The following is a 27,571-nucleotide window of genomic DNA, read 5'->3' as shown; positions in this document are numbered from 1 at the left end:
AGAACAAGCGAGAGAGAGAACAAGCGAGGGCGAGAACAAGCGAGAGCGAGAGAGAGAGAACAAGCGAGAGAGAGAACAAGCGAGAGCGAGAGAGAGAGAACAAGCGAGAGAGAGAGAACAAGCGAGAGAGAGAGAACAAGCGAGAGAGAGAACAAGCGAGAGCGAGAACAAGCGAGTGAGAGAACAAGCGAGTGAGAGAACAAGCGAGAGCGAGAGAGAGAGAACAAGCGAGAGAGAGAGAACAAGCGAGAGAGAGAGAACAAGCGAGAGAGAGAACAAGCGAGAGCGAGAACAAGCGAGTGAGAGAACAAGCGAGTGAGAGAACAAGCGAGTGAGAGAACAATCGAGAGCGAGAGAGAGAACAAGCGAGAGCGAGAGAGAGAGAACAAGCGAGAGCGAGAGAGAGAGAACAAGCGAGAGCCAGAGAGAGAGAACAAGCGAGAGCCAGAGAGAGAGAACAAGCGAGAGCGAGAGAGAGAGAACAAGCGAGAGCGAGAGAGAGAGAACAAGCGAGAGCGAGAGAGAGAACAAGCGAGAGCCAGAGAGAGAGAACAAGCGAGAGCGAGAGAGAACAAGCGAGAGCGAGAGAACAAGTGAGAGCGAGAGAACAAGCGAGAGCGAGAGAACAAGCGAGAGCGAGAGCGCGAGAACGAGCGAGAGCGAGAGAGAGAGAACAAGCGAGAGCGAGAGAACAAGCGAGAGCGAGAGAACAAGTGAGAGCGAGAGAGAGAGAACAAGCGAGAGCGAGAGAGAGAGAACAATCGAGAGCGAGAGAGAACAAGCGAGAGCGAGAGAGAGAGAACAAGCGAGAGCGAGAGAGAGAGAACAAGCGAGAGCGAGAGAGAACAAGCGAGAGCGAGAGAGAGAGAACAAGCGAGAGCGAGAGAGAGAGAACAATCGAGAGCGAGAGAGAACAAGCGAGAGCGAGAGAGAGAGAACAAGCGAGAGCGAGAGAGAGAGAACAAGCGAGAGCGAGAGAGAGAGAACAAGCGAGAGAGAGAGAACAAGCGAGAGCCAGAGAGAGAGAACAAGCGAGAGCGAGAGAGAGAGAACAAGCGAGAGCGAGAGAGAGAACAAGCGAGAGCCAGAGAGAGAGAACAAGCGAGAGCGAGAGAGAACAAGCGAGAGCGAGAGAACAAGTGAGAGCGAGAGAACAAGCGAGAGCGAGAGAACAAGTGAGAGCGAGAGAACAAGTGAGAGCGAGAGAACAAGCGAGAGCGAGAGCGCGAGAACGAGCGAGAGCGAGAGAGAGAGAACAAGCGAGAGCGAGAGAACAAGCGAGAGCGAGAGAACAAGTGAGAGCGAGAGAACAAGTGAGAGCGAGAGAACAAGCGAGAGCGAGAGCGCGAGAACGAGCGAGAGCGAGAGAGAGAGAACAAGCGAGAGCGAGAGAGAGAACAAGCGAGAGCGAGAGAGAGAGAACAAGCGAGAGAGAGAGAACAAGCGAGAGCGAGAGAGAGAGAACAAGCGAGAGCGAGAGAGAGAGAACAAGCGAGAGCGAGAGAGAACAAGCGAGAGAACAAGCGAGAGCGAGCGAGAGAACAAGCGAGAGTGAGAGAGAGAACAAGCGAGAGCGAGAGAGAGAGAACAAGCGAGAGCGAGAGAGAGAGAACAAGCGAGAGCCAGAGAGAGAGAGAACAATCGAGAGCGAGAGAGAGAGAGAACAATCGAGAGCGAGAGAGAGAACAAGCGAGGGAGAGAGAACAAGCGAGAGAGAGAGAGAGAACAAGCGAGAGAGAGAGAGAGAGAACAAGCGAGAGAGAGAGAGAGAGAACAAGCGAGAGAACAAGCGAGAGCGAGCGAGAGAACAAGCGAGAGCGAGAGAGAGAGAACAAGCGAGAGAGAGAGAGAGAGAACAAGCGAGAGCCAGAGAGAGAGAACAAGCGAGAGCGAGAGAGAGAGAACAAGCGAGAGCGAGAGAACAAGCGAGAGCGAGAGAGAGAGAACAAGCGAGAGCGAGAGAGAGAGAACAAGCGAGAGCCAGAGAGAGAGAACAAGCGAGAGCGAGAGAGAGAGAACAAGCGAGAGCCAGAGAGAGAGAACAAGCGAGAGCGAGAGAGAGAGAACAAGCGAGAGCGAGAGAGAGAGAACAAGCGAGAGCGAGAGAGAGAGAACAAGCGAGAGCGAGAGAGAGAGAACAAGCGAGAGCGAGAGAGAGAGAACAAGCGAGAGCGAGAGAGAGAGAACAAGCGAGAGCCAGAGAGAGAGAACAAGCGAGAGCGAGAGAGAGAGAACAAGCGAGAGCGAGAGAGAGAGAACAAGCGAGAGCCAGAGAGAGAGAACAAGCGAGAGCGAGAGAGAGAGAACAAGCGAGAGCGAGAGAGAGAGAACAAGCGAGAGCGAGAGAGAGAGAGAGAACAAGCGAGAGCCAGAGAGAACAATCGAAAGCGAGAGAGAGAGAACAAGCGAGAGAGAGAGAACAAGCGAGAGAGAGAGAGAGAGAACAAGCGAGAGAGAGAGAACAAGCGAGAGCGAGAGAGAACAAGCGAGAGCGAGAGAGAACAAGCGAGAGAGAGAGAACAAGCGAGAGCGAGAGAGAACAAGCGAGAGCGAGAGAACAAGCGAGAGAGAGAGAGAACAAGCGAGAGCGAGAGAGAACAAGCGAGAGCGAGAGAGAACAAGCGAGAGAGAGAGAGAGAACAAGCGAGAGAGAGAGAACAAGCGAGGGAGAGAGAACAAGCGAGAGCGAGAGAGAGAGAACAAGCGAGAGAGAGAACAAGCGAGGGAGAGAGAACAAGCGAGAGCGAGAGAGAGAACAAGCGAGAGTGAGAACAAGCGAGAGTGAGAGAGAGAACAAGCGAGAGCGAGAGAGAACAAGCGAGAGCGAGAGAGAGAACAAGCGAGAGTGAGAACAAGCGAGAGTGAGAGAGAGAACAAGCGAGAGTGAGAACAAGCGAGAGTGAGAGAGAGAACAAGCGAGAGTGAGAACAAGCGAGAGTGAGAGAGAGAACAAGCGAGAGTGAGAACAAGCGAGAGCGAGAGAACAAGCGAGAGTGAGAGAGAGAACAAGCGAGAGTGAGAACAAGCGAGAGCGAGAGAGAGAGAGAACAAGCGAGAGCGAGCGAGAGAACAAGCGAGAGCGAGAGAGAGAGCGAGAGTGAGAGAGAGAACAAGCGAGAGTGAGAGAGAGAACAAGCGAGAGTGAGAACAAGCGAGAGTGAGAGAGAGAACAAGCGAGAGTGAGAACAAGCGAGAGCGAGAGAACAAGCGAGAGTGAGAGAGAGAACAAGCGAGAGTGAGAACAAGCGAGAGCGAGAGAGAGAGAGAACAAGCGAGAGCGAGCGAGAGAACAAGCGAGAGCGAGAGAGAGAGCGAGAGTGAGAGAGAGAACAAGCGAGAGTGAGAGAACAAGCGAGAGTGAGAGAGAGAACAAGCGAGAGCGAGAGAGAGAGCGAGAGTGAGAGAGAGAACAAGCGAGAGTGAGAGAACAAGCGAGAGTGAGAGAGAGAACAAGCGAGAGTGAGAGAGAGAACAAGCGAGAGCGAGAGAACAAGCGAGAGTGAGAGAGAGAACAAGCGAGAGCGAGAGAGAGAGAGAACAAGCGAGAGCGAGAGAACAAGCGAGAGCGAGAGAACAAGCGAGAGTGAGAGTGAGAACAAGCGAGAGCGAGAGAGAGAGAGAACAAGCGAGAGCGAGAGAACAAGCGAGAGTGAGAGAGAGAACAAGCGAGAGCGAGAGAGAGAGAGAACAAGCGAGAGCGAGAGAACAAGCGAGAGTGAGAGTGAGAACAAGCGAGAGCGAGAGAGAGAGAGAACAAGCGAGAGCGAGAGAACAAGCGAGAGTGAGAGAGAGAACAAGCGAGAGTGAGAGAGAGAACAAGCGAGAGCGAGAGAACAAGCGAGAGTGAGAGAGAGAACAAGCGAGAGTGAGAGAGAGAACAAGCGAGAGCGAGAGAGAGAGAGAACAAGCGAGAGCGAGAGAGAGAGCGCACAAGCGAGAGCGAGAGAGAGAGAACAAGCGAGAGCGAGAGAGAGAGAACAAGCGAGAGCGAGAGAGAGAGAGAACAAGCGAGAGCGAGAGAACAAGCGAGAGTGAGAGAGAGAACAAGCGAGAGTGAGAGAGAGAACAAGCGAGAGCGAGAGAACAAGCGAGAGTGAGAGAGAGAACAAGCGAGAGTGAGAGAGAGAACAAGCGAGAGCGAGAGAGAGAGAGAACAAGCGAGAGCGAGAGAGAGAGCGCACAAGCGAGAGCGAGAGAGAGAGAACAAGCGAGAGCGAGAGAGAGAGAACAAGCGAGAGCGAGAGAGAGAGAACAAGCGAGAGCGAGAGAGAGAGAACAAGCGAGAGCCAGAGAGAGAGAACAAGCGAGAGCCAGAGAGAGAGAACAAGCGAGAGCGAGAGAGAGAGAACAAGCGAGAGAGAGAGAACAAGCGAGAGCGAGAGAGAGAGAACAAGCGAGAGCGAGAGAGAGAGAACAAGCGAGAGCCAGAGAGAGAGAACAAGCGAGAGCGAGAGAGAGAGAACAAGCGAGAGAGAGAACAAGCGAGAGCGAGAGAGAGAGAACAAGCGAGAGCGAGAGAACAAGCGAGAGTGAGAGAGAGAGAACAAGCAAGAGAGAGAGAACAAGCGAGAGCGAGAGAACAAGCGAGAGTGAGAGAGAGAACAAGCGAGGGAGAGAGAACAAGCGAGAGCGAGAGAGAGAGAACAAGCAAGAGAGAGAGAACAAGCGAGAGCGAGAGAACAAGCGAGAGTGAGAGAGAGAACAAGCGAGGGAGAGAGAACAAGCGAGAGCGAGAGAGAGAGAACAAGCAAGAGAGAGAGAACAAGCGAGAGAGAGAGAACAAGCGAGAGTGAGAGAGAGAACAAGCGAGAGTGAGAACAAGCGAGAGCGAGAGAGAGAGCGAGAGTGAGAGAGAGAACAAGCGAGAGTGAGAGAGAGAACAAGCGAGAGCGAGAGAGAGAGAGAACAAGCGAGAGCGAGAGAACAAGCGAGAGTGAGAGAGAGAACAAGCGAGAGCGAGAGAGAGAGAGAACAAGCGAGAGCGAGAGAACAAGCGAGAGTGAGAGTGAGAACAAGCGAGAGCGAGAGAACAAGCGAGAGTGAGAGAGAGAACAAGCGAGAGTGAGAACAAGCGAGAGCGAGAGAACAAGCGAGAGTGAGAGAGAGAACAAGCGAGAGCGAGAGAGAGAGAGAACAAGCGAGAGCGAGAGAGAGAGAGAACAAGCGAGAGCGAGAGAGAGAGCGCACAAGCGAGAGCGAGAGAGAGAGAACAAGCGAGAGCGAGAGAGAGAGAACAAGCGAGAGCGAGAGAGAGAGAACAAGCGAGAGCGAGAGAGAGAGAACAAGCGAGAGCGAGAGAGAGAGAACAAGCGAGAGCGAGAGAGAGAGAACAAGCGAGAGCCAGAGAGAGAGAACAAGCGAGAGCGAGAGAGAGAGAACAAGCGAGAGCGAGAGAGAGAGAACAAGCGAGAGCGAGAGAGAGAACAATCAAGAGCGAGAGAGAGAGAACAAGTGAGAGCGAGAGAACAAGCGAGAGCGAGAGAGAGAGAACAAGCGAGAGAGAGAGAGAGAACAAGCGAGAGAGAGAGAACAAGCGAGAGAGAGAACAAGCGAGAGCGAAAGAGAGAGAACAAGCGAGAGAGAGAGAACAAGCGAGAGAGAGAACAAGCGAGAGAGAGAACAAGCGAGAGAGAGAACAAGCGAGAGCGAGAGAGAGAGAACAAGCGAGAGAGAGAGAACAAGCGAGAGAGAGAACAAGCGAGAGAGAGAACAAGCGAGAGCGAGAGAGAGAGAACAAGCGAGAGAGAGAGAACAAGCGAGAGAGAGAACAAGCGAGAGCGAGAGCGAGAGAGAGAGAACAAGCGAGAGAGAGAGAACAAGCGAGAGAGAGAGAACAAGCGAGAGAGAGAGAACAAGCGAGAGCGAGAGAGAGAGAACAAGCGAGAGAGAGAACAAGCGAGAGAGAGAGAGAGAGAACAAGCGAGAGAGAGAACAAGCGAGGGCGAGAGAGAGAACAAGCGAGAGAGAGAACAAGCGAGCGAGAGAGAACAAGCGAGAGAGAGAACAAGCGAGGGCGAGAGAGAGAACAAGCGAGAGAGAGAACAAGCGAGCGAGAGAGAACAAGCGAGAGAGAGAACAAGCGAGGGCGAGAGAGAGAACAAGCGAGAGAGAGAACAAGCGAGCGAGAGAGAACAAGCGAGAGAGAGAGAACAAGCGAGTGAGAGAACAATCGAGAGCGAGAGAGAGAGAACAAGCGAGAGCGAGAGAGAGAGAACAAGCGAGAGCGAGAGAGAGAGAACAAGCGAGAGCGAGAGAGAGAGAACAAGCGAGAGCGAGAGAGAGAGAACAAGCGAGAGCGAGAGAGAGAGAACAAGCGAGAGCGAGAGAGAGAGAGAACAAGCGAGAGCCAGAGAGAGAGAACAAGCGAGAGCGAGAGAGAGAGAACAAGCGAGAGCGAGAGAGAGAGAACAAGCGAGAGCCAGAGAGAGAGAACAAGCGAGAGCGAGAGAGAGAGAACAAGCGAGAGAGAGAGAACAATCGAAAGCGAGAGAAAGAGAACAAGCGAGAGCGAGAGAACAAGCGAGAGAGAGAGAGAGAGAACAAGCGAGAGCGAGAGAGAGAGAACAAGCGAGAGAGAGAGAGAGAGAACAAGCGAGAGAGAGAGAGAGAGAACAAGCGAGAGCGAGAGAGAGAACAAGCGAGAGCGAGAGAGAGAGAACAAGCGAGAGCGAGAGCGAGAGAACAAGCGAGAGCGAGAGAGAGAGAACAAGCGAGAGCGAGAGAGAGAGAACAAGCGAGAGAGAGAGAACAAGCGAGAGCGGGAGAGAGAGAACAAGCGAGAGCGAGAGAGAGAGAACAAGTGAGAGCGAGAGAACAAGCGAGAGCGGGAGAGAGAGAACAAGCGAGAGCGAGAGAGAGAGAACAAGCGAGAGAGAGAGAACAAGCGAGAGAGAGAGAACAAGCGAGAGAGAGAGAACAAGCGAGAGAGAGAGAACAAGCGAGAGAGAGAGAACAAGCGAGAGAGAGAGAACAAGCGAGAGCGAGAGAACAAGCGAGAGCGAGAGCGAGAGAACAAGCGAGAGAGAGAACAAGCGAGAGAGAGAACAAGCGAGAGCGAGAGAGAGAGAACAAGCGAGAGCGAGAGAGAGAGAACAAGCGAGAGCGAGAGAGAGGGAACAAGCGAGAGAGAGAACAAGCGAGAGAGAGAGAACAAGCGAGAGAGAGAACAAGCGAGAGCGAGAGAGAGAGAACAAGCGAGAGCGAGAGAGAGAGAACAAGCGAGAGCGAGAGAGAGAGAACAAGCGAGAGAGAGAGAGAGAACAAGCGAGAGAGAGAACAAGCGAGAGAGAGAGAGAGAGAACAAGCGAGTGAGAGAACAATCGAGAGCGAGAGAGAGAGAACAATCGAGAGCGAGAGAGAGAGAACAAGCGAGAGCGAGAGAACAAGCGAGAGCGAGAGAGAGAGAACAAGCGAGAGCGAGAGAGAGAGAACAAGCGAGAGCGAGAGAGAGAGAACAAGCGAGAGAGAGAGAGAGAACAAGCGAGAGCCAGAGAGAGAACAAGCGAGAGCGAGAGAGAGAGAGCGAGAGAGAGAGAACAAGCGAGAGCCAGAGAGAGAGAACAAGCGAGAGCGAGAGAGAGAGAGAACAAGCGAGAGCCAGAGAGAGAGAACAAGCGAGAGCGAGAGAGAGAGAACAAGCGAGAGCGAGAGAGAGAGAGAGAACAAGCGAGAGCCAGAGAGAGAACAAGCGAGAGCGAGAGAGAGAACAAGCGAGAGCGAGAGAGAGAGAGCGAGAGAGAGAGAGCGAGAGAGAGAGAACAAGCGAGAGCCAGAGAGAGAGAACAAGCGAGAGCGAGAGAGAGAGAGAACAAGCGAGAGCCAGAGAGAGAGAACAAGCGAGAGCGAGAGAGAGAGAACAAGCGAGAGCGAGAGAGAGAACAAGCGAGAGCGAGAGAGAGAGAGAACAAGCGAGAGCCAGAGAGAGAGAACAAGCGAGAGCGAGAGAGAGAGAACAAGCGAGAGCGAGAGAGAGAGAACAAGCGAGAGCCAGAGAGAGAGAACAAGCGAGAGCGAGAGAGAGAGAACAAGCGAGAGCGAGAGAGAGAGAACAAGCGAGAGCCAGAGAGAGAGAACAAGCGAGAGCGAGAGAGAGAGAACAAGCGAGAGAGAGAACAAGCGAGAGCGAGAGAACAAGCGAGAGCGAGAGAGAGAAGCGAGAGAACAAGCGAGAGCGAGAGAACAAGCGAGAGCGAGAGAAAGCGAAAGAGAGAACAAGCAAAAGCGAGAGAGAACAAGCGAGGCGAGAGCGCGAACAGGCGAGAGTGAGAACAGGCAAGAGCGAGAACAGGCGAAAGCGAGAGAGAGAGAACAATCAAGAGCGAGAGAGAACAAGCGAGAGCGAGAGAGAGAGAACAAGCGAGAGCGAGAGAGAGAGAACAAGCGAGAGCCAGAGAGAGAGAACAAGCGAGAGCGAGAGAGAGAGAACAAGCGAGAGAGAGAACAAGCGAGAGCGCGAGAACAATCGAGAGCGAGAGAGAGAGAACAATCAAGAGCGAGAGAGAACAAGCGAGAGCGAGAGAGAGAGAACAATCAAGAGCGAGAGAACAAGCGAGAGCGAGAGAGAGAGAACAAGCGAGAGAGAGAAAACAAGCGAGAGCGAGAGAGAACAAGCGAGAGCGAGAGAGAGAGAACAAGCGAGAGAGAGAGAGAGAGAACAAGCGATAGCGAGAGAGAGAGAACAAGCGAGAGAGAGAACAAGCGAGGGAGAGAGAACAAGCGAGAGCGAGAGAGAGAGAACAAGCGAGAGCGAGAGAACAAGCGAGAGCGAGAGAGAGAGAACAAGCGAGAGCGAGAGAGAGAGAACAAGCGAGAGCGAGAGAGAGAGAACAAGCGAGAGCGAGAGAGAGAGAACAAGCGATAGCGAGAGAGAGAGAACAAGCGAGAGCGAGAGAGAGAGAACAAGCGAGAGCGAGAGAGAGAGAACAAGCGAGAGAGAGAGAACAAGCGAGAGAGAGAGAACAAGCGAGAGCGAGAGAGAGAGAACAAGCGAGAGCGAGAGAGAGAGAACAAGCGAGAGCGAGAGAGAGAGAACAAGCGAGAGCGAGAGAGAGAGAACAAGCGAGAGCGAGAGAGAGAGAACAAGCGAGAGAGAGAGAACAAGCGAGAGCGAGAGAGAGAGAACAAGCGAGAGAGAGAGAACAAGCGAGAGCGAGAGAGAGAGAACAAGCGAGAGCGAGAGAGAGAGAACAAGCGAGAGCGAGAGAGAGAGAACAAGCGAGAGCGAGAGAGAGAGAACAAGCGAGAGAGAGAGAACAAGCGAGAGAGAGAGAACAAGCGAGAGCGAGAGAGAACAAGCGATAGAGAACAAGCGAGAGCGAGAGAGAGAAGCGATCGCGAGAGAACAAGCGAGAGAACAAGCGAGAGCGAGAGAACAAGCGAGAGAACAAGCGAGAGCGAGAGAACAAGCGAGAGAACAAGCGAGAGCGAGAGAACAAGCGAGAGTGAGAGAGAGAACAAGCGAGAGTGAGAACAAGCGAGAGCGAGAGAACAAGCGAGAGTGAGAGAGAGAACAAGCGAGAGCGAGAGAGAGAACAAGCGAGAGCGAGAGAGAGAGCGCACAAGCGAGAGCGAGAGAGAGAGAGCACAAGCGAGAGCGAGAGAGAGAGAGCACAAGCGAAAGCGAGAGAGAACGCACAAGCGAGAGCGAGAGAGAGAGAGCACAAGCAAGAGCGAGAGAGAGAGAGCACAAGCGAATGCGAGAGAGAGCACAAGCGAAAGCGAGAGAGAACGCACAAGCGAGAGCGAGAGAGAGAGAGCACAAGCGAGAGCGAGAGAGAGCGCACAAGCGAGAGCGAGAGAGAGCGCACAAGCGAGAGCGAGAGAGAGAGCGCACAAGCGAGAGCGAGAGAGAGAGCGCACAAGCGAGAGCGAGAGAGAGAGAGCACAAGCGAGAGCGAGAGAGAGAGAGCAGAAGCGAAAGCGAGAGAGAGAGAGAACAAGCGAGAGCGAGAGAGAGAGAGAACAAGCGAAAGCGAGAGAGAGCGCACAAGCGAGAGCGAGAGAGCGCACAAGCGAGAGCGAGAGAGAGAGAGCACAAGCGAAAGCGAGAGAGAGCGCACAAGCGAGAGCGAGAGAGCGCACAAGCGAGAGCGAGAGAGAGAGAGAACAAGCGAAAGCGAGAGAGAGAGCGCACAAGCGAGAGCGAGAGAGAGAGAGAACAAGCGAAAGCGAGAGAGAGAGCGCACAAGCGAAAGCGAGAGAGAGAGCGCACAAGCGAAAGCGAGAGAGAGAGCGCACAAGCGAGAGCGAGAGAGAGAGAGCACAAGCGAGAGCGAGAGAGAGAGAGCACAAGCGAGAGCGAGAGAGAGAGAGCACAAGCGAAAGCGAGAGAGAACGCACAAGCGAGAGCGAGAGAGAGAGAGCACAAGCGAGAGCGAGAGAGAGAGAGCACAAGCGAGAGCGAGAGAGAGCACAAGCGAAAGCGAGAGAGAACGCACAAGCGAGAGCGAGAGAGAGAGAGCACAAGCGAGAGCGAGAGAGAGCGCACAAGCGAGAGCGAGAGAGAGAGCGCACAAGCGAGAGCGAGAGAGAGAGAGCACAAGCGAGAGCGAGAGAGAGAGAGCAGAAGCGAAAGCGAGAGAGAGAGAGAACAAGCGAGAGCGAAAGAGAGAGAGCACAAGCGAGAGCGAGAGAGAGAGAGAACAAGCGAAAGCGAGAGAGAGCGCACAAGCGAGAGCGAGAGAGCGCACAAGCGAGAGCGAGAGAGAGAGAGCACAAGCGAAAGCGAGAGAGAGCGCACAAGCGAGAGCGAGAGAGCGCACAAGCGAGAGCGAGAGAGAGAGAGAACAAGCGAAAGCGAGAGAGAGAGCGCACAAGCGAGAGCGAGAGAGAGAGAGAACAAGCGAAAGCGAGAGAGAGAGCGCACAAGCGAGAGCGAGAGAGAGAGAGCACAAGCGAAAGCGAGAGAGCGCGCACAAGCGAGAGCGAGAGAGCGCACAAGCGAGAGCGAGAGAGAGAGAGAACAAGCGAAAGCGAGAGAGAGAGCGCACAAGCGAGAGTGAGAGAGAGAGCGCACAAGCGAGAGAGAGAGAGCACAAGCGAGAGCGAGAGAGAGAGAGCACAAGCGAGAGTGAGAGAGAGAGCGCACAAGCGAGAGAGAGAGAGAGAGAGCACAAGCGAGAGCCAGAGAGAGCACAAGCGAGAGCGAGAGAGAGAGCGCACAAGCGAGAGAGAGAGAGAGAACGCACAAGCGAGAGCGAGAGAGAGAGAGCACAAGCGAGAGCGAGAGAGAGAGAGCACAAGCGAGAGCGAGAGAGAGAGCACAAGCGAGAGCGAGAGAGAGAATGCACAAGCGAGAGCGAGAGAGAGAGAGCACAAGCGAGAGCGAGAGAGAGAGAGCACAAGCGAGAGAGAGAGCGCACAAGCGAGAGCTAGAGAGAGAGAGAACAAGCGAGAGCGAGAGAGAGAGCGCACAAGCGAGAGCGAGAGAGAGAGCACAAGCGAGAGCGAGAGAGAGAGCGCACAAGCGAGAGAGAGAGAGAGAGAGCACAAGCGAGAGCGAGAGAGAGAGAGCACAAGCGAGAGAGAGAGAGCACAAGCGAGAGAGAGAGAGCACAAGCGAAAGCGAGAGAGAGCGCACAAGCGAGAGCGAGAGAGAGAGCGCACAAGCGAGAGCGAGAGAGAGAGCACACAAGCGAGAGCGAGAGAGAGAACGCACAAGCGAGAGCAAGAGAGAGAGAGCACAAGCGAGAGCGAGAGAGAGAGCGCACAAGCGAGAGCGAGAGAGAGAGAGAACAAGCGAGAGCGAGAGAGCACAAGCGAGAGCGAGAGAGCAACAAGCGAGAGCGAGAGAGAGAGAGCACAAGCGAGAGCGAGAGAGAGAGAGCACAAGCGAGAGCGAGAGAGAGAGAGCACAAGCGAGAGCGAGAGAGCACAAGCGAGAGCGAGAGAGAGAGAACAAGCGAGAGCGAGAGAGCGCACAAGCGAGAGCGAGAGAGCGCACAAGCGAGAGCGAGAGAGAGAGAGCACAAGCGAGAGCGAGAGAGCGCACAAGCGAGAGCGAGAGAGAGAGAGCACAAGCGAGAGCGAGAGAGCGCACAAGCGAGAGCGAGAGAGAGAGAACAAGCGAGAGCGAGAGAGCGCACAAGCGAGAGCGAGAGAGAGAGAGAACAAGCGAAAGCGAGAGAGAGAGCGCACAAGCGAGAGCGAGAGAGAGAGAGCACAAGCGAAAGCGAGAGAGCGCGCACAAGCGAGAGCGAGAGAGCGCACAAGCGAGAGCGAGAGAGAGAGAGAACAAGCGAGAGCGAGAGAGAGAGAGAACAAGCGAAAGCGAGAGAGAGAGCGCACAAGCGAGAGTGAGAGAGAGAGCGCACAAGCGAGAGAGAGAGAGAGAGAGCACAAGCGAGAGCGAGAGAGAGAGAGCACAAGCGAGAGTGAGAGAGAGAGCGCACAAGCGAGAGAGAGAGAGAGAGAGCACAAGCGAGAGCCAGAGAGAGCACAAGCGAGAGCGAGAGAGAGAGCGCACAAGCGAGAGAGAGAGAGAGAACGCACAAGCGAGAGCGAGAGAGAGAGAGCACAAGCGAGAGCGAGAGAGAGAGCGCACAAGCGAGAGAGAGAGAGAGAACGCACAAGCGAGAGCTAGAGAGAGAGAGAACAAGCGAGAGCGAGAGAGAGAGCGCACAAGCGAGAGCGAGAGAGAGAGAGCACAAGCGAGAGAGAGAGCGCACAAGCGAGAGCTAGAGAGAGAACAAGCGAGAGCGAGAGAGAGAGCGCACAAGCGAGAGCGAGAGAGAGAGCACAAGCGAGAGCGAGAGAGAGAGCACAAGCGAGAGCGAGAGAGAGAGCGCACAAGCGAGAGAGAGAGAGAGAGAGCACAAGCGAGAGCGAGAGAGAGAGAGCACAAGCGAGAGAGAGAGAGCACAAGCGAGAGAGAGAGAGCACAAGCGAAAGCGAGAGAGAGCGCACAAGCGAGAGCGAGAGAGAGAGCGCACAAGCGAGAGCGAGAGAGAGCGCACAAGCGAGAGCGAGAGAGAGAACGCACAAGCGAGAGCAAGAGAGAGAGAGCACAAGCGAGAGCGAGAGAGAGAGCGCACAAGCGAGAGCGAGAGAGAGAGAGAACAAGCGAGAGCGAGAGAGCACAAGCGAGAGCGAGAGAGCACAAGCGAGAGCGAGAGAGAGAGAGCACAAGCGAGAGCGAGAGAGAGAGAGCACAAGCGAGAGCGAGAGAGAGAGAGCACAAGCGAGAGCGAGAGAGCACAAGCGAGAGCGAGAGAGAGAGAACAAGCGAGAGCGAGAGAGCGCACAAGCGAGAGCGAGAGAGCGCACAAGCGAGAGCGAGAGAGAGAGAGCACAAGCGAGAGCGAGAGAGCGCACAAGCGAGAGCGAGAGAGAGAGAGCACAAGCGAGAGCGAGAGAGCGCACAAGCGAGAGCGAGAGAGAGAGAACAAGCGAGAGCGAGAGAGCGCACAAGCGAGAGCGAGAGAGAGAGCACAAGCGAGAGCGAGAGAGCGCACAAGCGAGAGCGAGAGAGCGCACAAGCGAGAGCGAGAGAGAGCACACAAGCGAGAGCGAGAGAGAGAGAGCGCAAGCGAGAGCGAGAGAGAGAGAGCACAAGCGAGAGCGAGAGAGAGAGCGCAAGCGAGAGCGAGAGAGAGAGAGCAAGCGAGAGCGAGAGAGAGAGCGCACAAGCGAGAGCGAGAGAGAGAGCGCAAGCGAGAGCGAGAGAGAGAGAGCAAGCGAGAGCGAGAGAGAGAACGCACAAGCGAGAGCGAGAGAGAGAGAGCACAAGCGAGAGCGAGAGAGAGAGAGCACAAGCGAGAGCGAGAGAGAGAGCACAAGCGAGAGCGAGAGAGAGAGAACAAGCGAGAGCGAGAGAGAGAGAACAAGCGAGAGCGAGAGAGCGCACAAGCGAGAGCGAGAGAGAGAGAGCACAAGCGAGAGCGAGAGAGAGAGAGAGCAAGCGAGAGCGAGAGAGAGAGCGCACAAGCGAGAGCGAGAGAGAGAGCGCAAGCGAGAGCGAGAGAGAGAGAGCAAGCGAGAGCGAGAGAGAGAACGCACAAGCGAGAGCGAGAGAGAGAGAGCGCAAGCGAGAGCGAGAGAGAGAGCGCAAGCGAGAGCGAGAGAGAGAGAGCACAAGCGAAAGCGAGAGAGAGAGCACAAGCGAGAGCGAGAGAGAGAACGCACAAGCGAGAGCGAGAGAGAGAGAACAAGCGAGAGCGAGAGAGAGAGAACAAGCGAGAGCGAGAGAGAGAGCGCACAAGCGAGAGCGAGAGAGAGAGAACAAGCGTGAGCCAGAGAGAGAGCACAAGCGAAAGCGAGAGAGAGAGCACAAGCGAGAGCGAGAGAGAGAACGCACAAGCGAGAGCGAGAGAGAGAGAGCAAGCGAGAGCGAGAGAGAAAGCGCACAAGCGAGAGCGAGAGAGAGAGCGCACAAGCGAGAGCGAGAGAGAGAGAGCACAAGCGAGAGCGAGAGAGAGAGAGCGCAAGCGAGAGCGAGAGAGAGAGCGCAAGCGAGAGCGAGAGAGAGAGAGCACAAGCGAAAGCGAGAGAGAGAGCACAAGCGAGAGCGAGAGAGAGAACGCACAAGCGAGAGCGAGAGAGAGAGAGCAAGCGAGAGCGAGAGAGAAAGCGCACAAGCGAGAGCGAGAGAGAGAGCGCACAAGCGAGAGCGAGAGAGAGAGAGCACAAGCGAGAGCGAGAGAGAGAGAGCACAAGCGAGAGCGAGAGAGAGAGCGCACAAGCGAGAGCGAGAGAGAGAGCGCAAGCGAGAGAGAGAGAGCACAAGCGAAAGCGAGAGAGAGCGCACAAGCGAGAGCGAGAGAGAGAGCGCACAAGCGAGAGCGAGAGAGAGAGCACACAAGCGAGAGCGAGAGAGAGAACGCACAAGCGAGAGCAAGAGAGAGAGAGCACAAGCGAGAGCGAGAGAGAGAGCGCACAAGCGAGAGCGAGAGAGAGAGAGAACAAGCGAGAGCGAGAGAGCACAAGCGAGAGCGAGAGAGCACAAGCGAGAGCGAGAGAGAGAGAGCACAAGCGAGAGCGAGAGAGAGAGAGCACAAGCGAGAGCGAGAGAGAGAGAGCACAAGCGAGAGCGAGAGAGCACAAGCGAGAGCGAGAGAGAGAGAACAAGCGAGAGCGAGAGAGCGCACAAGCGAGAGCGAGAGAGCGCACAAGCGAGAGCGAGAGAGAGAGAGCACAAGCGAGAGCGAGAGAGCGCACAAGCGAGAGCGAGAGAGAGAGAGCACAAGCGAGAGCGAGAGAGCGCACAAGCGAGAGCGAGAGAGAGAGAACAAGCGAGAGCGAGAGAGCGCACAAGCGAGAGCGAGAGAGAGAGAGAACAAGCGAAAGCGAGAGAGAGAGCGCACAAGCGAGAGCGAGAGAGAGAGAGCACAAGCGAAAGCGAGAGAGCGCGCACAAGCGAGAGCGAGAGAGCGCACAAGCGAGAGCGAGAGAGAGAGAGAACAAGCGAAAGCGAGAGAGAGAGCGCACAAGCGAGAGTGAGAGAGAGAGCGCACAAGCGAGAGAGAGAGAGAGAGAGCACAAGCGAGAGCGAGAGAGAGAGAGCACAAGCGAGAGAGAGAGAGAGAGAGCACAAGCGAGAGCCAGAGAGAGCACAAGCGAGAGCGAGAGAGAGAGCGCACAAGCGAGAGAGAGAGAGAGAACGCACAAGCGAGAGCGAGAGAGAGAGAGCACAAGCGAGAGCGAGAGAGAGAGCGCACAAGCGAGAGAGAGAGAGAGAACGCACAAGCGAGAGCTAGAGAGAGAGAGAACAAGCGAGAGCGAGAGAGAGAGCGCACAAGCGAGAGCGAGAGAGAGAGAGCACAAGCGAGAGAGAGAGCGCACAAGCGAGAGCTAGAGAGAGAACAAGCGAGAGCGAGAGAGAGAGCGCACAAGCGAGAGCGAGAGAGAGAGCACAAGCGAGAGCGAGAGAGAGAGCGCACAAGCGAGAGAGAGAGAGAGAGAGCACAAGCGAGAGCGAGAGAGAGAGAGCACAAGCGAGAGAGAGAGAGCACAAGCGAGAGAGAGAGAGCACAAGCGAAAGCGAGAGAGAGCGCACAAGCGAGAGCGAGAGAGAGAGCGCACAAGCGAGAGCGAGAGAGAGAACGCACAAGCGAGAGCAAGAGAGAGAGAGCACAAGCGAGAGCGAGAGAGAGAGCGCACAAGCGAGAGCGAGAGAGAGAGAGAACAAGCGAGAGCGAGAGAGCACAAGCGAGAGCGAGAGAGCACAAGCGAGAGCGAGAGAGAGAGAGCACAAGCGAGAGCGAGAGAGAGAGAGCACAAGCGAGAGCGAGAGAGAGAGAGCACAAGCGAGAGCGAGAGAGCACAAGCGAGAGCGAGAGAGAGAGAACAAGCGAGAGCGAGAGAGCGCACAAGCGAGAGCGAGAGAGCGCACAAGCGAGAGCGAGAGAGAGAGAGCACAAGCGAGAGCGAGAGAGCGCACAAGCGAGAGCGAGAGAGAGAGAGCACAAGCGAGAGCGAGAGAGCGCACAAGCGAGAGCGAGAGAGAGAGAACAAGCGAGAGCGAGAGAGCGCACAAGCGAGAGCGAGAGAGAGAGCACAAGCGAGAGCGAGAGAGCGCACAAGCGAGAGCGAGAGAGCGCACAAGCGAGAGCGAGAGAGAGCACACAAGCGAGAGCGAGAGAGAGAGAGCGCAAGCGAGAGCGAGAGAGAGAGAGCACAAGCGAGAGCGAGAGAGAGAGCGCAAGCGAGAGCGAGAGAGAGAGAGCAAGCGAGAGCGAGAGAGAGAGCGCACAAGCGAGAGCGAGAGAGAGAGCGCAAGCGAGAGCGAGAGAGAGAGAGCAAGCGAGAGCGAGAGAGAGAACGCACAAGCGAGAGCGAGAGAGAGAGAGCACAAGCGAGAGCGAGAGAGAGAGAGCACAAGCGAGAGCGAGAGAGAGAGCACAAGCGAGAGCGAGAGAGAGAGCACAAGCGAGAGCGAGAGAGAGAGAACAAGCGAGAGCGAGAGAGAGAGAACAAGCGAGAGCGAGAGAGCGCACAAGCGAGAGCGAGAGAGAGAGAGCACAAGCGAGAGCGAGAGAGAGAGAGAGCAAGCGAGAGCGAGAGAGAGAGCGCACAAGCGAGAGCGAGAGAGAGAGCGCAAGCGAGAGCGAGAGAGAGAGAGCAAGCGAGAGCGAGAGAGAGAACGCACAAGCGAGAGCGAGAGAGAGAGAGCGCAAGCGAGAGCGAGAGAGAGAGCGCAAGCGAGAGCGAGAGAGAGAGAGCACAAGCGAAAGCGAGAGAGAGAGCACAAGCGAGAGCGAGAGAGAGAACGCACAAGCGAGAGCGAGAGAGAGAGAACAAGCGAGAGCGAGAGAGAGAGAACAAGCGAGAGCGAGAGAGAGAGCGCACAAGCGAGAGCGAGAGAGAGAGAACAAGCGTGAGCCAGAGAGAGAGCACAAGCGAAAGCGAGAGAGAGAGCACAAGCGAGAGCGAGAGAGAGAACGCACAAGCGAGAGCGAGAGAGAGAGAGCAAGCGAGAGCGAGAGAGAAAGCGCACAAGCGAGAGCGAGAGAGAGAGCGCACAAGCGAGAGCGAGAGAGAGAGAGCACAAGCGAGAGCGAGAGAGAGAGAGCGCAAGCGAGAGCGAGAGAGAGAGCGCAAGCGAGAGCGAGAGAGAGAGAGCACAAGCGAAAGCGAGAGAGAGAGCACAAGCGAGAGCGAGAGAGAGAACGCACAAGCGAGAGCGAGAGAGAGAGAGCAAGCGAGAGCGAGAGAGAAAGCGCACAAGCGAGAGCGAGAGAGAGAGCGCACAAGCGAGAGCGAGAGAGAGAGAGCACAAGCGAGAGCGAGAGAGAGAGAGCACAAGCGAGAGCGAGAGAGAGAGCGCACAAGCGAGAGCGAGAGAGAGAGCGCAAGCGAGAGCGAGAGAGAGAGAGCACAAGCGAGAGCGAGAGAGAGAGAGCACAAGCGAGAGCGAGAGAGAGAGAGCACAAGCGAGAGCGAGAGAGAGAGCACAAGCGAGAGCGAGTGAGAGAGCGCACAAGCGAGAGAGAGAGAGAGAACGCACAAGCGAGAGCGAGAGAGAGAGCACAAGCGAGAGCGAGAGAGAGAGAGCACAAGCGAGAGAGAGAGCGCACAAGCGAGAGCGAGAGAGAGAGAGAACAAGCGAGAGCGAGAGAGAGAGCGCACAAGCGAGAGCGAGAGAGAGAGCGCACAAGCGAGAGAGAGAGAGCACAAGCGAGAGAGAGAGAGCACAAGCGAGAGAGAGAGAGAGAACGCACAAGCGAGAGCGAGAGAGAGAGAGCACAAGCGAGAGAGAGAGAGCACAAGCGAGAGCGAGAGAGAGAGCGCACAAGCGAGAGCGAGAGAGAGAGCGCACAAGCGAGAGCGAGAGAGAGAACGCACAAGCGAGAGAGAGAGCACAAGCGAGAGCGAGAGAGAGAGAGCACAAGCGAGAGCGAGAGAGAGAGAGAACAAACGAGAGCGAGAGAGAGAGCACAAGCGAGAGCGAGAGAGAGAGAGCACAAGCGAGAGCGAGAGAGAGAACAAGCGAGAGCGAGAGAGCACAAGCGAGAGCGAGAGAGAGAGAGCACAAGCGAGAGCGAGAGAGAGAGAGAACAAACGAGAGCGAGAGAGAGAGAACAAGCGAGAGCGAGAGAGAGAGAGCGCAAGCGAGAGCGAGAGAGAGAGAGAACAAGCGAGAGCGAGAGAGCACAAGCGAGAGCGAGAGAGAGAGCACAAGCGAGAGCGAGAGAGAGAGAGCACAAGCGAGAGCGAGAGAGAGCGCACAAGCGAGAGCGAGAGAGAGAGAGCGCACAAGCGAGAGCGAGAGAGAGAGAGCAAGCGAGAGCGAGAGAGAGAGAGCGCAAGCGAGAGCGAGAGAGAGAGAGCACAAGCGAGAGCGAGAGAGAGAGAGCGCAAGCGAGAGCGAGAGAGAGAGAGCAAGCGAGAGCGAGAGAGAGAGAGCGCAAGCGAGAGCGAGAGAGAGAGAACAAGCGAGAGCGAGAGAGAGAGAGCGCAAGCGAGAGCGAGAGAGAGAGAGCAAGCGAGAGCGAGAGAGAGAGAGCGCAAGCGAGAGCGAGAGCGAGAGAACAAGCGAGAGCGAGAGCGAGAGAACAAGCGAGAGCGAGAGAGAGAGAACAAGCGAGAGAGAGAGAACAAGCGAGAGCGAGAGAGAGAGAACAAGCGAGAGCGAGAGAGAGAGAACAAGCGAGAGCGAGAGAGAGAGAACAAGCGAGAGCGAGAGAGAGAGAACAAGCGAGAGAGAGAGAACAAGCGAGAGAGAGAGAACAAGCGAGAGCGAGAGAGAACAAGCGATAGAGAACAAGCGAGAGCGAGAGAGAGAAGCGATAGCGAGAGAACAAGCGAGAGAACAAGCGAGAGCGAGAGAACAAGCGAGAGTGAGAGAGAGAACAAGCGAGAGTGAGAACAAGCGAGAGCGAGAGAACAAGCGAGAGCGAGAGAGAGAACAAGCGAGAGCGAGAGAACAAGCGAGAGTGAGAGAGAGAACAAGCGAGAGTGAGAACAAGCGAGAGAACAAGCGAGAGAACAAGCGAGAGAACAAGCGAGAGAACAAGCGAGAGCGAGAGAACAAGTGAGAGAACAAGCGAGAGCGAGAGAACAAGCGAGAGTGAGAGAGAGAACAAGCGAGAGTGAGAACAAGCGAGAGCGAGAGAACAAGCGAGAGCGAGAGAGAGAACAAGCGAGAGCGAGAGAGAGAGCGCACAAGCGAGAGCGAGAGAGAGAGAGAGCACAAGCGAGAGCGAGAGAGAGAGAGCACAAGCGAAAGCGAGAGAGAACGCACAAGCGAGAGCGAGAGAGAGAGAGCACAAGCGAGAGCGAGAGAGAGAGAGCACAAGCGAATGCGAGAGAGAGCACAAGCGAAAGCGAGAGAGAACGCACAAGCGAGAGCGAGAGAGAGAGAGCACAAGCGAGAGCGAGAGAGAGCGCACAAGCGAGAGCGAGAGAGCGCACAAGCGAGAGCGAGAGAGAGAGAGCACAAGCGAGAGCGAGAGAGAGAGAGCAGAAGCGAAAGCGAGAGAGAGAGAGAACAAGCGAGAGCGAGAGAGAGAGAGAACAAGCGAAAGCGAGAGAGAGCGCACAAGCGAGAGCGAGAGAGCGCACAAGCGAGAGCGAGAGAGAGAGAGCACAAGCGAAAGCGAGAGAGAGCGCACAAGCGAGAGCGAGAGAGCGCACAATCGAGAGCGAGAGAGAGAGAGAACAAGCGAAAGCGAGAGAGAGCGCACAAGCGAGAGCGAGAGAGAGAGAGAACAAGCGAAAGCGAGAGAGAGAGCGCACAAGCGAGAGCGAGAGAGAGAGAGCACAAGCGAGAGCGAGAGAGAGAGAGCACAAGCGAAAGCGAGAGAGAGAGAGCACAAGCGAGAGAGAGAGAGAGAGAGCACAAGCGAGAGCGAGAGAGAGAGAGCACAAGCGAGAGCGAGAGAGAGAGAGCACAAGCGAGAGCGAGAGAGAGCACAAGCGAAAGCGAGAGAGAACGCACAAGCGAGAGCGAGAGAGAGAGAGCACAAGCGAGAGCGAGAGAGAGCGCACAAGCGAGAGCGAGAGAGAGAGCGCACAAGCGAGAGCGAGAGAGAGAGAGCACAAGCGAGAGCGAGAGAGAGAGAGCAGAAGCGAAAGCGAGAGAGAGAGAGAACAAGCGAGAGCGAAAGAGAGAGAGCACAAGCGCGAGCGAGAGAGAGAGAGAACAAGCGAAAGCGAGAGAGAGCGCACAAGCGAGAGCGAGAGAGCGCACAAGCGAGAGCGAGAGAGAGAGAGCACAAGCGAAAGCGAGAGAGAGCGCACAAGCGAGAGCGAGAGAGCGCACAAGCGAGAGCGAGAGAGAGAGAGAACAAGCGAAAGCGAGAGAGAGAGCGCACAAGCGAGAGCGAGAGAGAGAGAGAACAAGCGAAAGCGAGAGAGAGAGCGCACAAGCGAGAGCGAGAGAGAGAGAGCACAAGCGAAAGCGAGAGAGCGCGCACAAGCGAGAGCGAGAGAGCGCACAAGCGAGAGCGAGAGAGAGAGAGAACAAGCGAAAGCGAGAGAGAGAGAGCGCACAAGCGAGAGTGAGAGAGAGAGCGCACAAGCGAGAGAGAGAGAGAGAGAGCACAAGCGAGAGCGAGAGAGAGAGAGCACAAGCGAGAGTGAGAGAGAGAGCGCACAAGCGAGAGAGAGAGAGAGAGAGCACAAGCGAGAGCCAGAGAGAGCACAAGCGAGAGCGAGAGAGAGAGCGCACAAGCGAGAGAGAGAGAGAGAACGCACAAGCGAGAGCGAGAGAGTGAGAGCACAAGCGAGAGCGAGAGAGAGAGAGCACAAGCGAGAGCGAGAGAGAGAGAGCACAAGCGAGAGCGAGAGAGAGAATGCACAAGCGAGAGCGAGAGAGAGAGAGCACAAGCGAGAGAGAGAGCGCACAAGCGAGAGCTAGAGAGAGAGAGAACAAGCGAGAGCGAGAGAGAGAGCGCACAAGCGAGAGCGAGAGAGAGAGCACAAGCGAGAGCGAGAGAGAGAGCGCACAAGCGAGAGAGAGAGAGAGAGAGCACAAGCGAGAGCGAGAGAGAGAGAGCACAAGCGAGAGAGAGAGAGCACAAGCGAGAGAGAGAGAGCACAAGCGAAAGCGAGAGAGAGCGCACAAGCGAGTGCGAGAGAGAGAGCGCACAAGCGAGAGCGAGAGAGAGAGCGCATAAGCGAGAGCGAGAGAGAGAGCGCACAAGCGAGAGCGAGAGAGAGAACGCACAAGCGAGAGCGAGAGAGAGAGAGCACAAGCGAGAGCGAGAGAGAGAGCGCACAAGCGAGAGCGAGAGAGAGAGAGAACAAGCGAGAGCGAGAGAGCACAAGCGAGAGCGAGAGAGCACAAGCGAGAGTGAGAGAGAGAGAGCACAAGCGAGAGCGAGAGAGAGAGAGCACAAGCGAGAGCGAGAGAGAGAGAGCACAAGCGAGAGCGAGAGAGCACAAGCGAGAGCGAGAGAGAGAGAACAAGCGAGAGCGAGAGAGCGCACAAGCGAGAGCGAGAGAGAGAGAGCACAAGCGAGAGCGAGAGAGCGCACAAGCGAGAGCGAGAGAGAGAGAGCACAAGCGAGAGCGAGAGAGCGCACAAGCGAGAGCGAGAGAGAGAGAACAAGCGAGAGCGAGAGAGCGCACAAGCGAGAGCGAGAGAGAGAGAGCACAAGCGAGAGCGAGAGAGCGCACAAGCGAGAGCGAGAGAGCGCACAAGCGAGAGCGAGAGAGAGCACACAAGCGAGAGCGAGAGAGAGAGAGCGCAAGCGAGAGCGAGAGAGAGAGAGCGCAAGCGAGAGCGAGAGAGAGAGAGCAAGCGAGAGCGAGAGAGAGAGAGCAAGCGAGAGCGAGAGAGAGAGAGAGCAAGCGAGAGCGAGAGAGAGAGAGCAAGCGAGAGCGAGAGAGAGAGCGCAAGCGAGAGCGAGAGAGAGAGAGCAAGCGAGAGCGAGAGAGAGAGAGCAAGCGAGAGCGAGAGAGAGAGAACAAGCGAGAGCGAGAGAGCGCACAAGCGAGAGCGAGAGAGAGAGAGCACAAGCGAGAGCGAGAGAGCGCACAAGCGAGAGCGAGAGAGAGAGAGCACAAGCGAGAGCGAGAGAGCGCACAAGCGAGAGCGAGAGAGAGAGAGCACAAGCGAGAGCGAGAGAGCGCACAAGCGAGAGCGAGAGAGAGAGAACAAGCGAGAGCGAGAGAGCGCACAAGCGAGAGCGAGAGAGAGAGAGAACAAGCGAGAGCGAGAGAGCGCACAAGCGAGAGCGAGAGAGAGAGAGCACAAGCGAGAGCGAGAGAGCGCACAAGCGAGAGCGAGAGAGCGCACAAGCGAGAGCGAGAGAGAGCACACAAGCGAGAGCGAGAGAGAGAGAGCACAAGCGAGAGCGAGAGAGAGAGAGCAAGCGAGAGCGAGAGAGAGAGAGCACAAGCGAGAGCGAGAGAGAGAGCGCAAGCGAGAGCGAGAGAGAGAGAGCAAGCGAGAGCGAGAGAGAGAGAGCACAAGCGAGAGCGAGAGAGAGAGCGCAAGCGAGAGCGAGAGAGAGAGAACAAGCGAGAGCGAGAGAGAGAGCGCAAGCGAGAGCGAGAGAGAGAGAGCAAGCGAGAGCGAGAGAGAGAGCGCACAAGCGAGAGCGAGAGAGAGAGAACAAGCGTGAGCCAGAGAGAGAGAACAAGCGAGAGCCAGAGAGAGAGAACAAGCGAGAGCGAGAGAGAGAGAACAAGCGAGAGCGAGAGAGAGAGCGCAAGCGAGAGCGAGAGAGAGAGAGCAAGCGAGAGCGAGAGAGAGAGCGCACAAGCGAGAGCGAGAGAGAGAGAGCACAAGCGAGAGCGAGAGAGAGAGAGCACAAGCGAGAGCGAGAGAGAGAGAGCACAAGCGAGAGCGAGAGAGAGAGAGCACAAGCGAGAGCGAGAGAGCGCACAAGCGAGAGCGAGAGAGAGAGCGCACAAGCGAGAGCGAGAGAGAGAGAGCACAAGCGAGAGCGAGAGAGAGAGAGCACAAGCGAGAGCGAGAGAGAGAGAGCACAAGCGAGAGCGAGAGAGAGAGAGCACAAGCGAGAGCGAGAGAGCGCACAAGCGAGAGCGAGAGAGAGAGAGCACAAGCGAGAGCGAGAGAGCGCACAAGCGAGAGCGAGAGAGAGAGAACAAGCGAGAGCGAGAGAGCGCACAAGCGAGAGCGAGAGAGAGAGAGCACAAGCGAGAGCGAGAGAGCGCACAAGCGAGAGAGCGCACAAGCGAGAGCGAGAGAGAGAGAACAAGCGAGAGCGAGAGAGCGCACAAGCGAGAGCGAGAGAGAGAGAGCACAAGCGAGAGCGAGAGAGCGCACAAGCGAGAGCGAGAGAGCGCACAAGCGAGAGCGAGAGAGAGCACACAAGCGAGAGCGAGAGAGAGAGAGCGCAAGCGAGAGCGAGAGAGAGAGAGCAAGCGAGAGCGAGAGAGAGAGAGCACAAGCGAGAGCGAGAGAGAGAGCGCAAGCGAGAGCGAGAGAGAGAGAGCAAGCGAGAGCGAGAGAGAGAGCAAGCGAGAGCGAGAGAGAGAGCGCACAAGCGAGAGCGAGAGAGAGAGCGCAAGCGAGAGCGAGAGAGAGAGAGCAAGCGAGAGCGAGAGAGAGAGCGCACAAGCGAGAGCGAGAGAGAGAGAACAAGCGTGAGCCAGAGAGAGAGAACAAGCGAGAGCCAGAGAGAGAGAACAAGCGAGAGCGAGAGAGAGAGAACAAGCGAGAGCGAGAGAGAGAGAACAAGCGAGAGCGAGAGAGAGAACAAGCGAGAGCGAGAGAGAGAGAGCAAGCGAGAGCGAGAGAGAGAGCGCACAAGCGAGAGCGAGAGAGAGAGAGCACAAGCGAGAGCGAGAGAGAGAGCGCAAGCGAGAGCGAGAGAGAGAGAGCAAGCGAGAGCGAGAGAGAGAGCGCACAAGCGAGAGCGAGAGAGAGAGAGCACAAGCGAGAGCGAGAGAGAGAGAGGAGAAGCGAGAGCGAGAGAGAGAGAGCACAAGCGAGAGCGAGAGAGAGAGCACAAGCGAGAGCGAGAGAGAGAGCGCACAAGCGAGAGCGAGAGAGAGAGCGCAAGCGAGAGCGAGAGAGAGAGAGCACAAGCGAGAGCGAGAGAGAGAGCACAAGCGAGAGCGAGTGAGAGAGCGCACAAGCGAGAGAGAGAGAGAGAACGCACAAGCGAGAGCGAGAGAGAGAGCACAAGCGAGAGCGAGAGAGAGAACGCACAAGCGAGAGCGAGAGAGAGAGAGCACAAGCGAGAGCGAGAGAGAGAGAGCACAAGCGAGAGAGAGAGCGCACAAGCGAGAGCGAGAGAGAGAGAGAACAAGCGAGAGCGAGAGAGAGAGCGCACAAGCGAGAGCGAGAGAGAGAGCGCACAAGCGAGAGAGAGAGAGCACAAGCGAGAGAGAGAGAGCACAAGCGAGAGAGAGAGAGAGAACGCACAAGCGAGAGCGAGAGAGAGAGAGCACAAGCGAGAGAGAGAGCACAAGCGAGAGCGAGAGAGAGAGCGCACAAGCGAGAGCGAGAGAGAGAGCGCACAAGCGAGAGCGAGAGAGAGAACGCACAAGCGAGAGCGAGAGAGCACAAGCGAGAGCGAGAGAGAGAGAGCACAAGCGAGAGCGAGAGAGAGAGAGAACAAACGAGAGCGAGAGAGAGAGAACAAGCGAGAGCGAGAGAGAGAGAGCGCAAGCGAGAGCGAGAGAGAGAGAGAACAAGCGAGAGCGAGAGAGCACAAGCGAGAGCGAGAGAGCACAAGCGAGAGCGAGAGAGAGAGAGCACAAGCGAGAGCGAGAGAGAGCGCACAAGCGAGAGCGAGAGAGAGAGAGCAAGCGAGAGCGAGAGAGAGAGCGCACAAGCGAGAGCGAGAGAGAGAGAGCGCAAGCGTGAGCGAGAGAGAGAGAGCACAAGCGAGAGCGAGAGAGAGAGAGCGCAAGCGAGAGCGAGAGAGAGAGAGCAAGCGAGAGCGAGAGAGAGAGAGCACAAGCGAGAGCGAGAGAGAGAGAGCACAAGCGAGAGCGAGAGAGAGAGCACAAGCGAGAGCGAGAGAGAGAGAGCGCACAAGCGAGAGCGAGAGAGAGAGAGCACAAGCGAGAGCGAGAGAGAGAGAGCAAGCGAGAGCGAGAGAGAGAGCGCACAAGCGAGAGCGAGAGAGAGAACGCACAAGCGAGAGCGAGAGAGAGAGAGCAAGCGAGAGCGAGAGAGAGAGAGCACAAGCGAGAGCGAGAGAGAGAGAGCACAAGCGAGAGCGAGAGAGAGAGAGCAAGCGAGAGCGAGAGAGAGAGAGCACAAGCGAGAGCGAGAGAGAGAGAGCACAAGCGAGAGCGAGAGAGAGAGAGCAAGCGAGAGCGAGAGAGAGAGCGCACAAGCGAGAGCGAGAGAGAGAACGCACAAGCGAGAGCGAGAGAGAGAACGCACAAGCGAGAGCGAGAGAGAGAGAGCGCAAGCGAGAGCGAGAGAGAGAGCACAAGCGAGAGCGAGAGAGAGAGAGCGCAAGCGAGAGCCAGAGAGAGCGCACAAGCGAGAGCGAGAGAGAGCGCACAAGCGAGAGCGAGAGAGAGAGAGCGCAAGCGAGAGCCAGAGAGAGCGCACAAGCGAGAGCGAGAGAGAGAGAGCACAAGCGAGAGCGAGAGAGAGAGCACAAGCGAGAGCCAGAGAGAGCGCACAAGCGAGAGCGAGAGAGAGCGCACAAGCGAGAGCGAGAGAGAGAGAGCGCAAGCGAGAGCCAGAGAGAGCGCACAAGCGAGAGCGAGAGAGAGAGAGCACAAGCGAGAGCGAGAGAGAGAGAACAAGCGAGAGCGAGAGAGAGAGAACAAGCGAGAGCGAGAGAACAAGCAAGAGCGAGAACGCACAAGCGAGAGCCAGAGAGAGCGCACAAGCGAGAGCGAGAGAGAACAAGCGAGAGCGAGAGAACAAGCAAGAGCGAGAGCGCACAAGCGAGAGCGAGAGAGAGAGAACAAGCGAGAGCGAGAGAGAGAGAACAAGCGAGAGCGAGAGAGAGAGAAGCGAGAGCCAGAGAGAGAGAACAAGCGAGAGCGAGAGAACAAGCAAGAGCGAGAGAACAAGCAAGAGCGAGAGCGCACAAGCGAGAGCGAGAGAGAGAGAGAACAAGCGAGAGCGAGAGAGAGAGCACAAGCGAGAGCGAGAGAGAGAACGCACAAGCGAGAGCGAGAGAGCGCACAAGCGAGAGCCAGAGAGAGAGAACAAGCGAGAGCGAGAGAGAGAGCGCACAAGCAAGAGCGAGAGAGAGAGAGCACAAGCGAGAGCGAGAGAGAAAGCGCAAGCGAGAGCGAGAGAGAGAGAGCACAAGCGAGAGCGAGAGAGAGCGCACAAGCGAGAGAGAGAGAGAGCGCAAGCGAGAGCCAGAGAGAGCGCACAAGCGAGAGCGAGAGAGAGAGAGCACAAGCGAGAGCGAGAGAGAGAGAACAAGCGAGAGCGAGAGAACAAGCAAGAGCGAGAGCGAGAGAGAGAGAGCACAAGCGAGAGCCAGAGAGAGAGAGAACAAGCGAGAGCGAGAGAGAGCGCACAAGCAAGAGCGAGAGAGAGAGAAGCCAGAGCCAGAGAGAGAGAACAAGCGAGAGCGAGAGAACAAGCGAGAGCGAGAGAGAGAGCGCACAAGCAAGAGCGAGAGAGAGAACGCACAAGCGAGAGCGAGAGAGCGCACAAGCGAGAGCGAGAGAGAGAACGCACAAGCGAGAGCGAGAGAGCGCACAAGCGAGAGCGAGAGAGAGAACGCACAAGCGAGAGCGAGAGAGCGCACAAGCGAGAGCCAGAGAGAGAGAACAAGCGAGAGCGAGAGAACAAGCGAGAGCGAGAGAGAGAGCGCACAAGCAAGAGCGAGAGCGAGAGAACAAGCGAGAGCCAGAGAGAGAGAACAAGCGAGAGCGAGAGAACAAGCGAGAGCGAGAGAGCGCACAAGCGAGAGCCAGAGAGAGAGCGCACAAGCGAGAGCGAGAGAGAGCGCACAAGCGAGAGCGAGAGAGAGAGAGCACAAGCGAGAGCGAGAGAGAGAGAGCACAAGCGAGAGAGAGAGAGAGAGCGCACAAGCGAGAGAGAGAGAGCACAAGCGAGAGCGAGAGAGAGAGAGAACAAGCGAGAGCGAGAGAGAGAGCGCACAAGCGAGAGCGAGAGAGAGAGCGCACAAGCAAGAGCGAGAGAGAGAGAACAAGCGAGAGCCAGAGAGAGAGAGAACAAGCGAGAGCGAGAGAGAGAGAGAACAAGCGAGAGCGAGAGAGAGAG

At 56.3% G+C, this 27,571-nt stretch overlaps 1 protein-coding gene across 1 annotated transcript; it reads left to right on the top strand.

The window, feature by feature from the left end:
* Positions 1 to 1,962: 1,962 nt before the first annotated feature.
* LOC139231999 (octapeptide-repeat protein T2-like) lies at positions 1,963 to 2,692 on the top strand (the record flags this gene model as incomplete). The annotated part of the gene is made up of 2 exons (XM_070862546.1): positions 1,963 to 2,010; positions 2,609 to 2,692. Coding segments are annotated over 2 exons (132 nt in total), but the record flags the coding sequence as incomplete, so codon positions are not given.
* Between the last annotated feature and the right edge of the window lie 24,879 nt (positions 2,693 to 27,571).

The sequence above is a fragment of the Pristiophorus japonicus genome, chromosome 2 (genome assembly GCF_044704955.1).
Source record: "Pristiophorus japonicus isolate sPriJap1 chromosome 2, sPriJap1.hap1, whole genome shotgun sequence".
Lineage (NCBI taxonomy): Eukaryota > Metazoa > Chordata > Chondrichthyes > Pristiophoridae > Pristiophorus > Pristiophorus japonicus.
The sequence above is the reverse complement of the archived record's forward strand: the minus strand, read 5'-3'. Positions and strand labels throughout refer to the sequence as shown.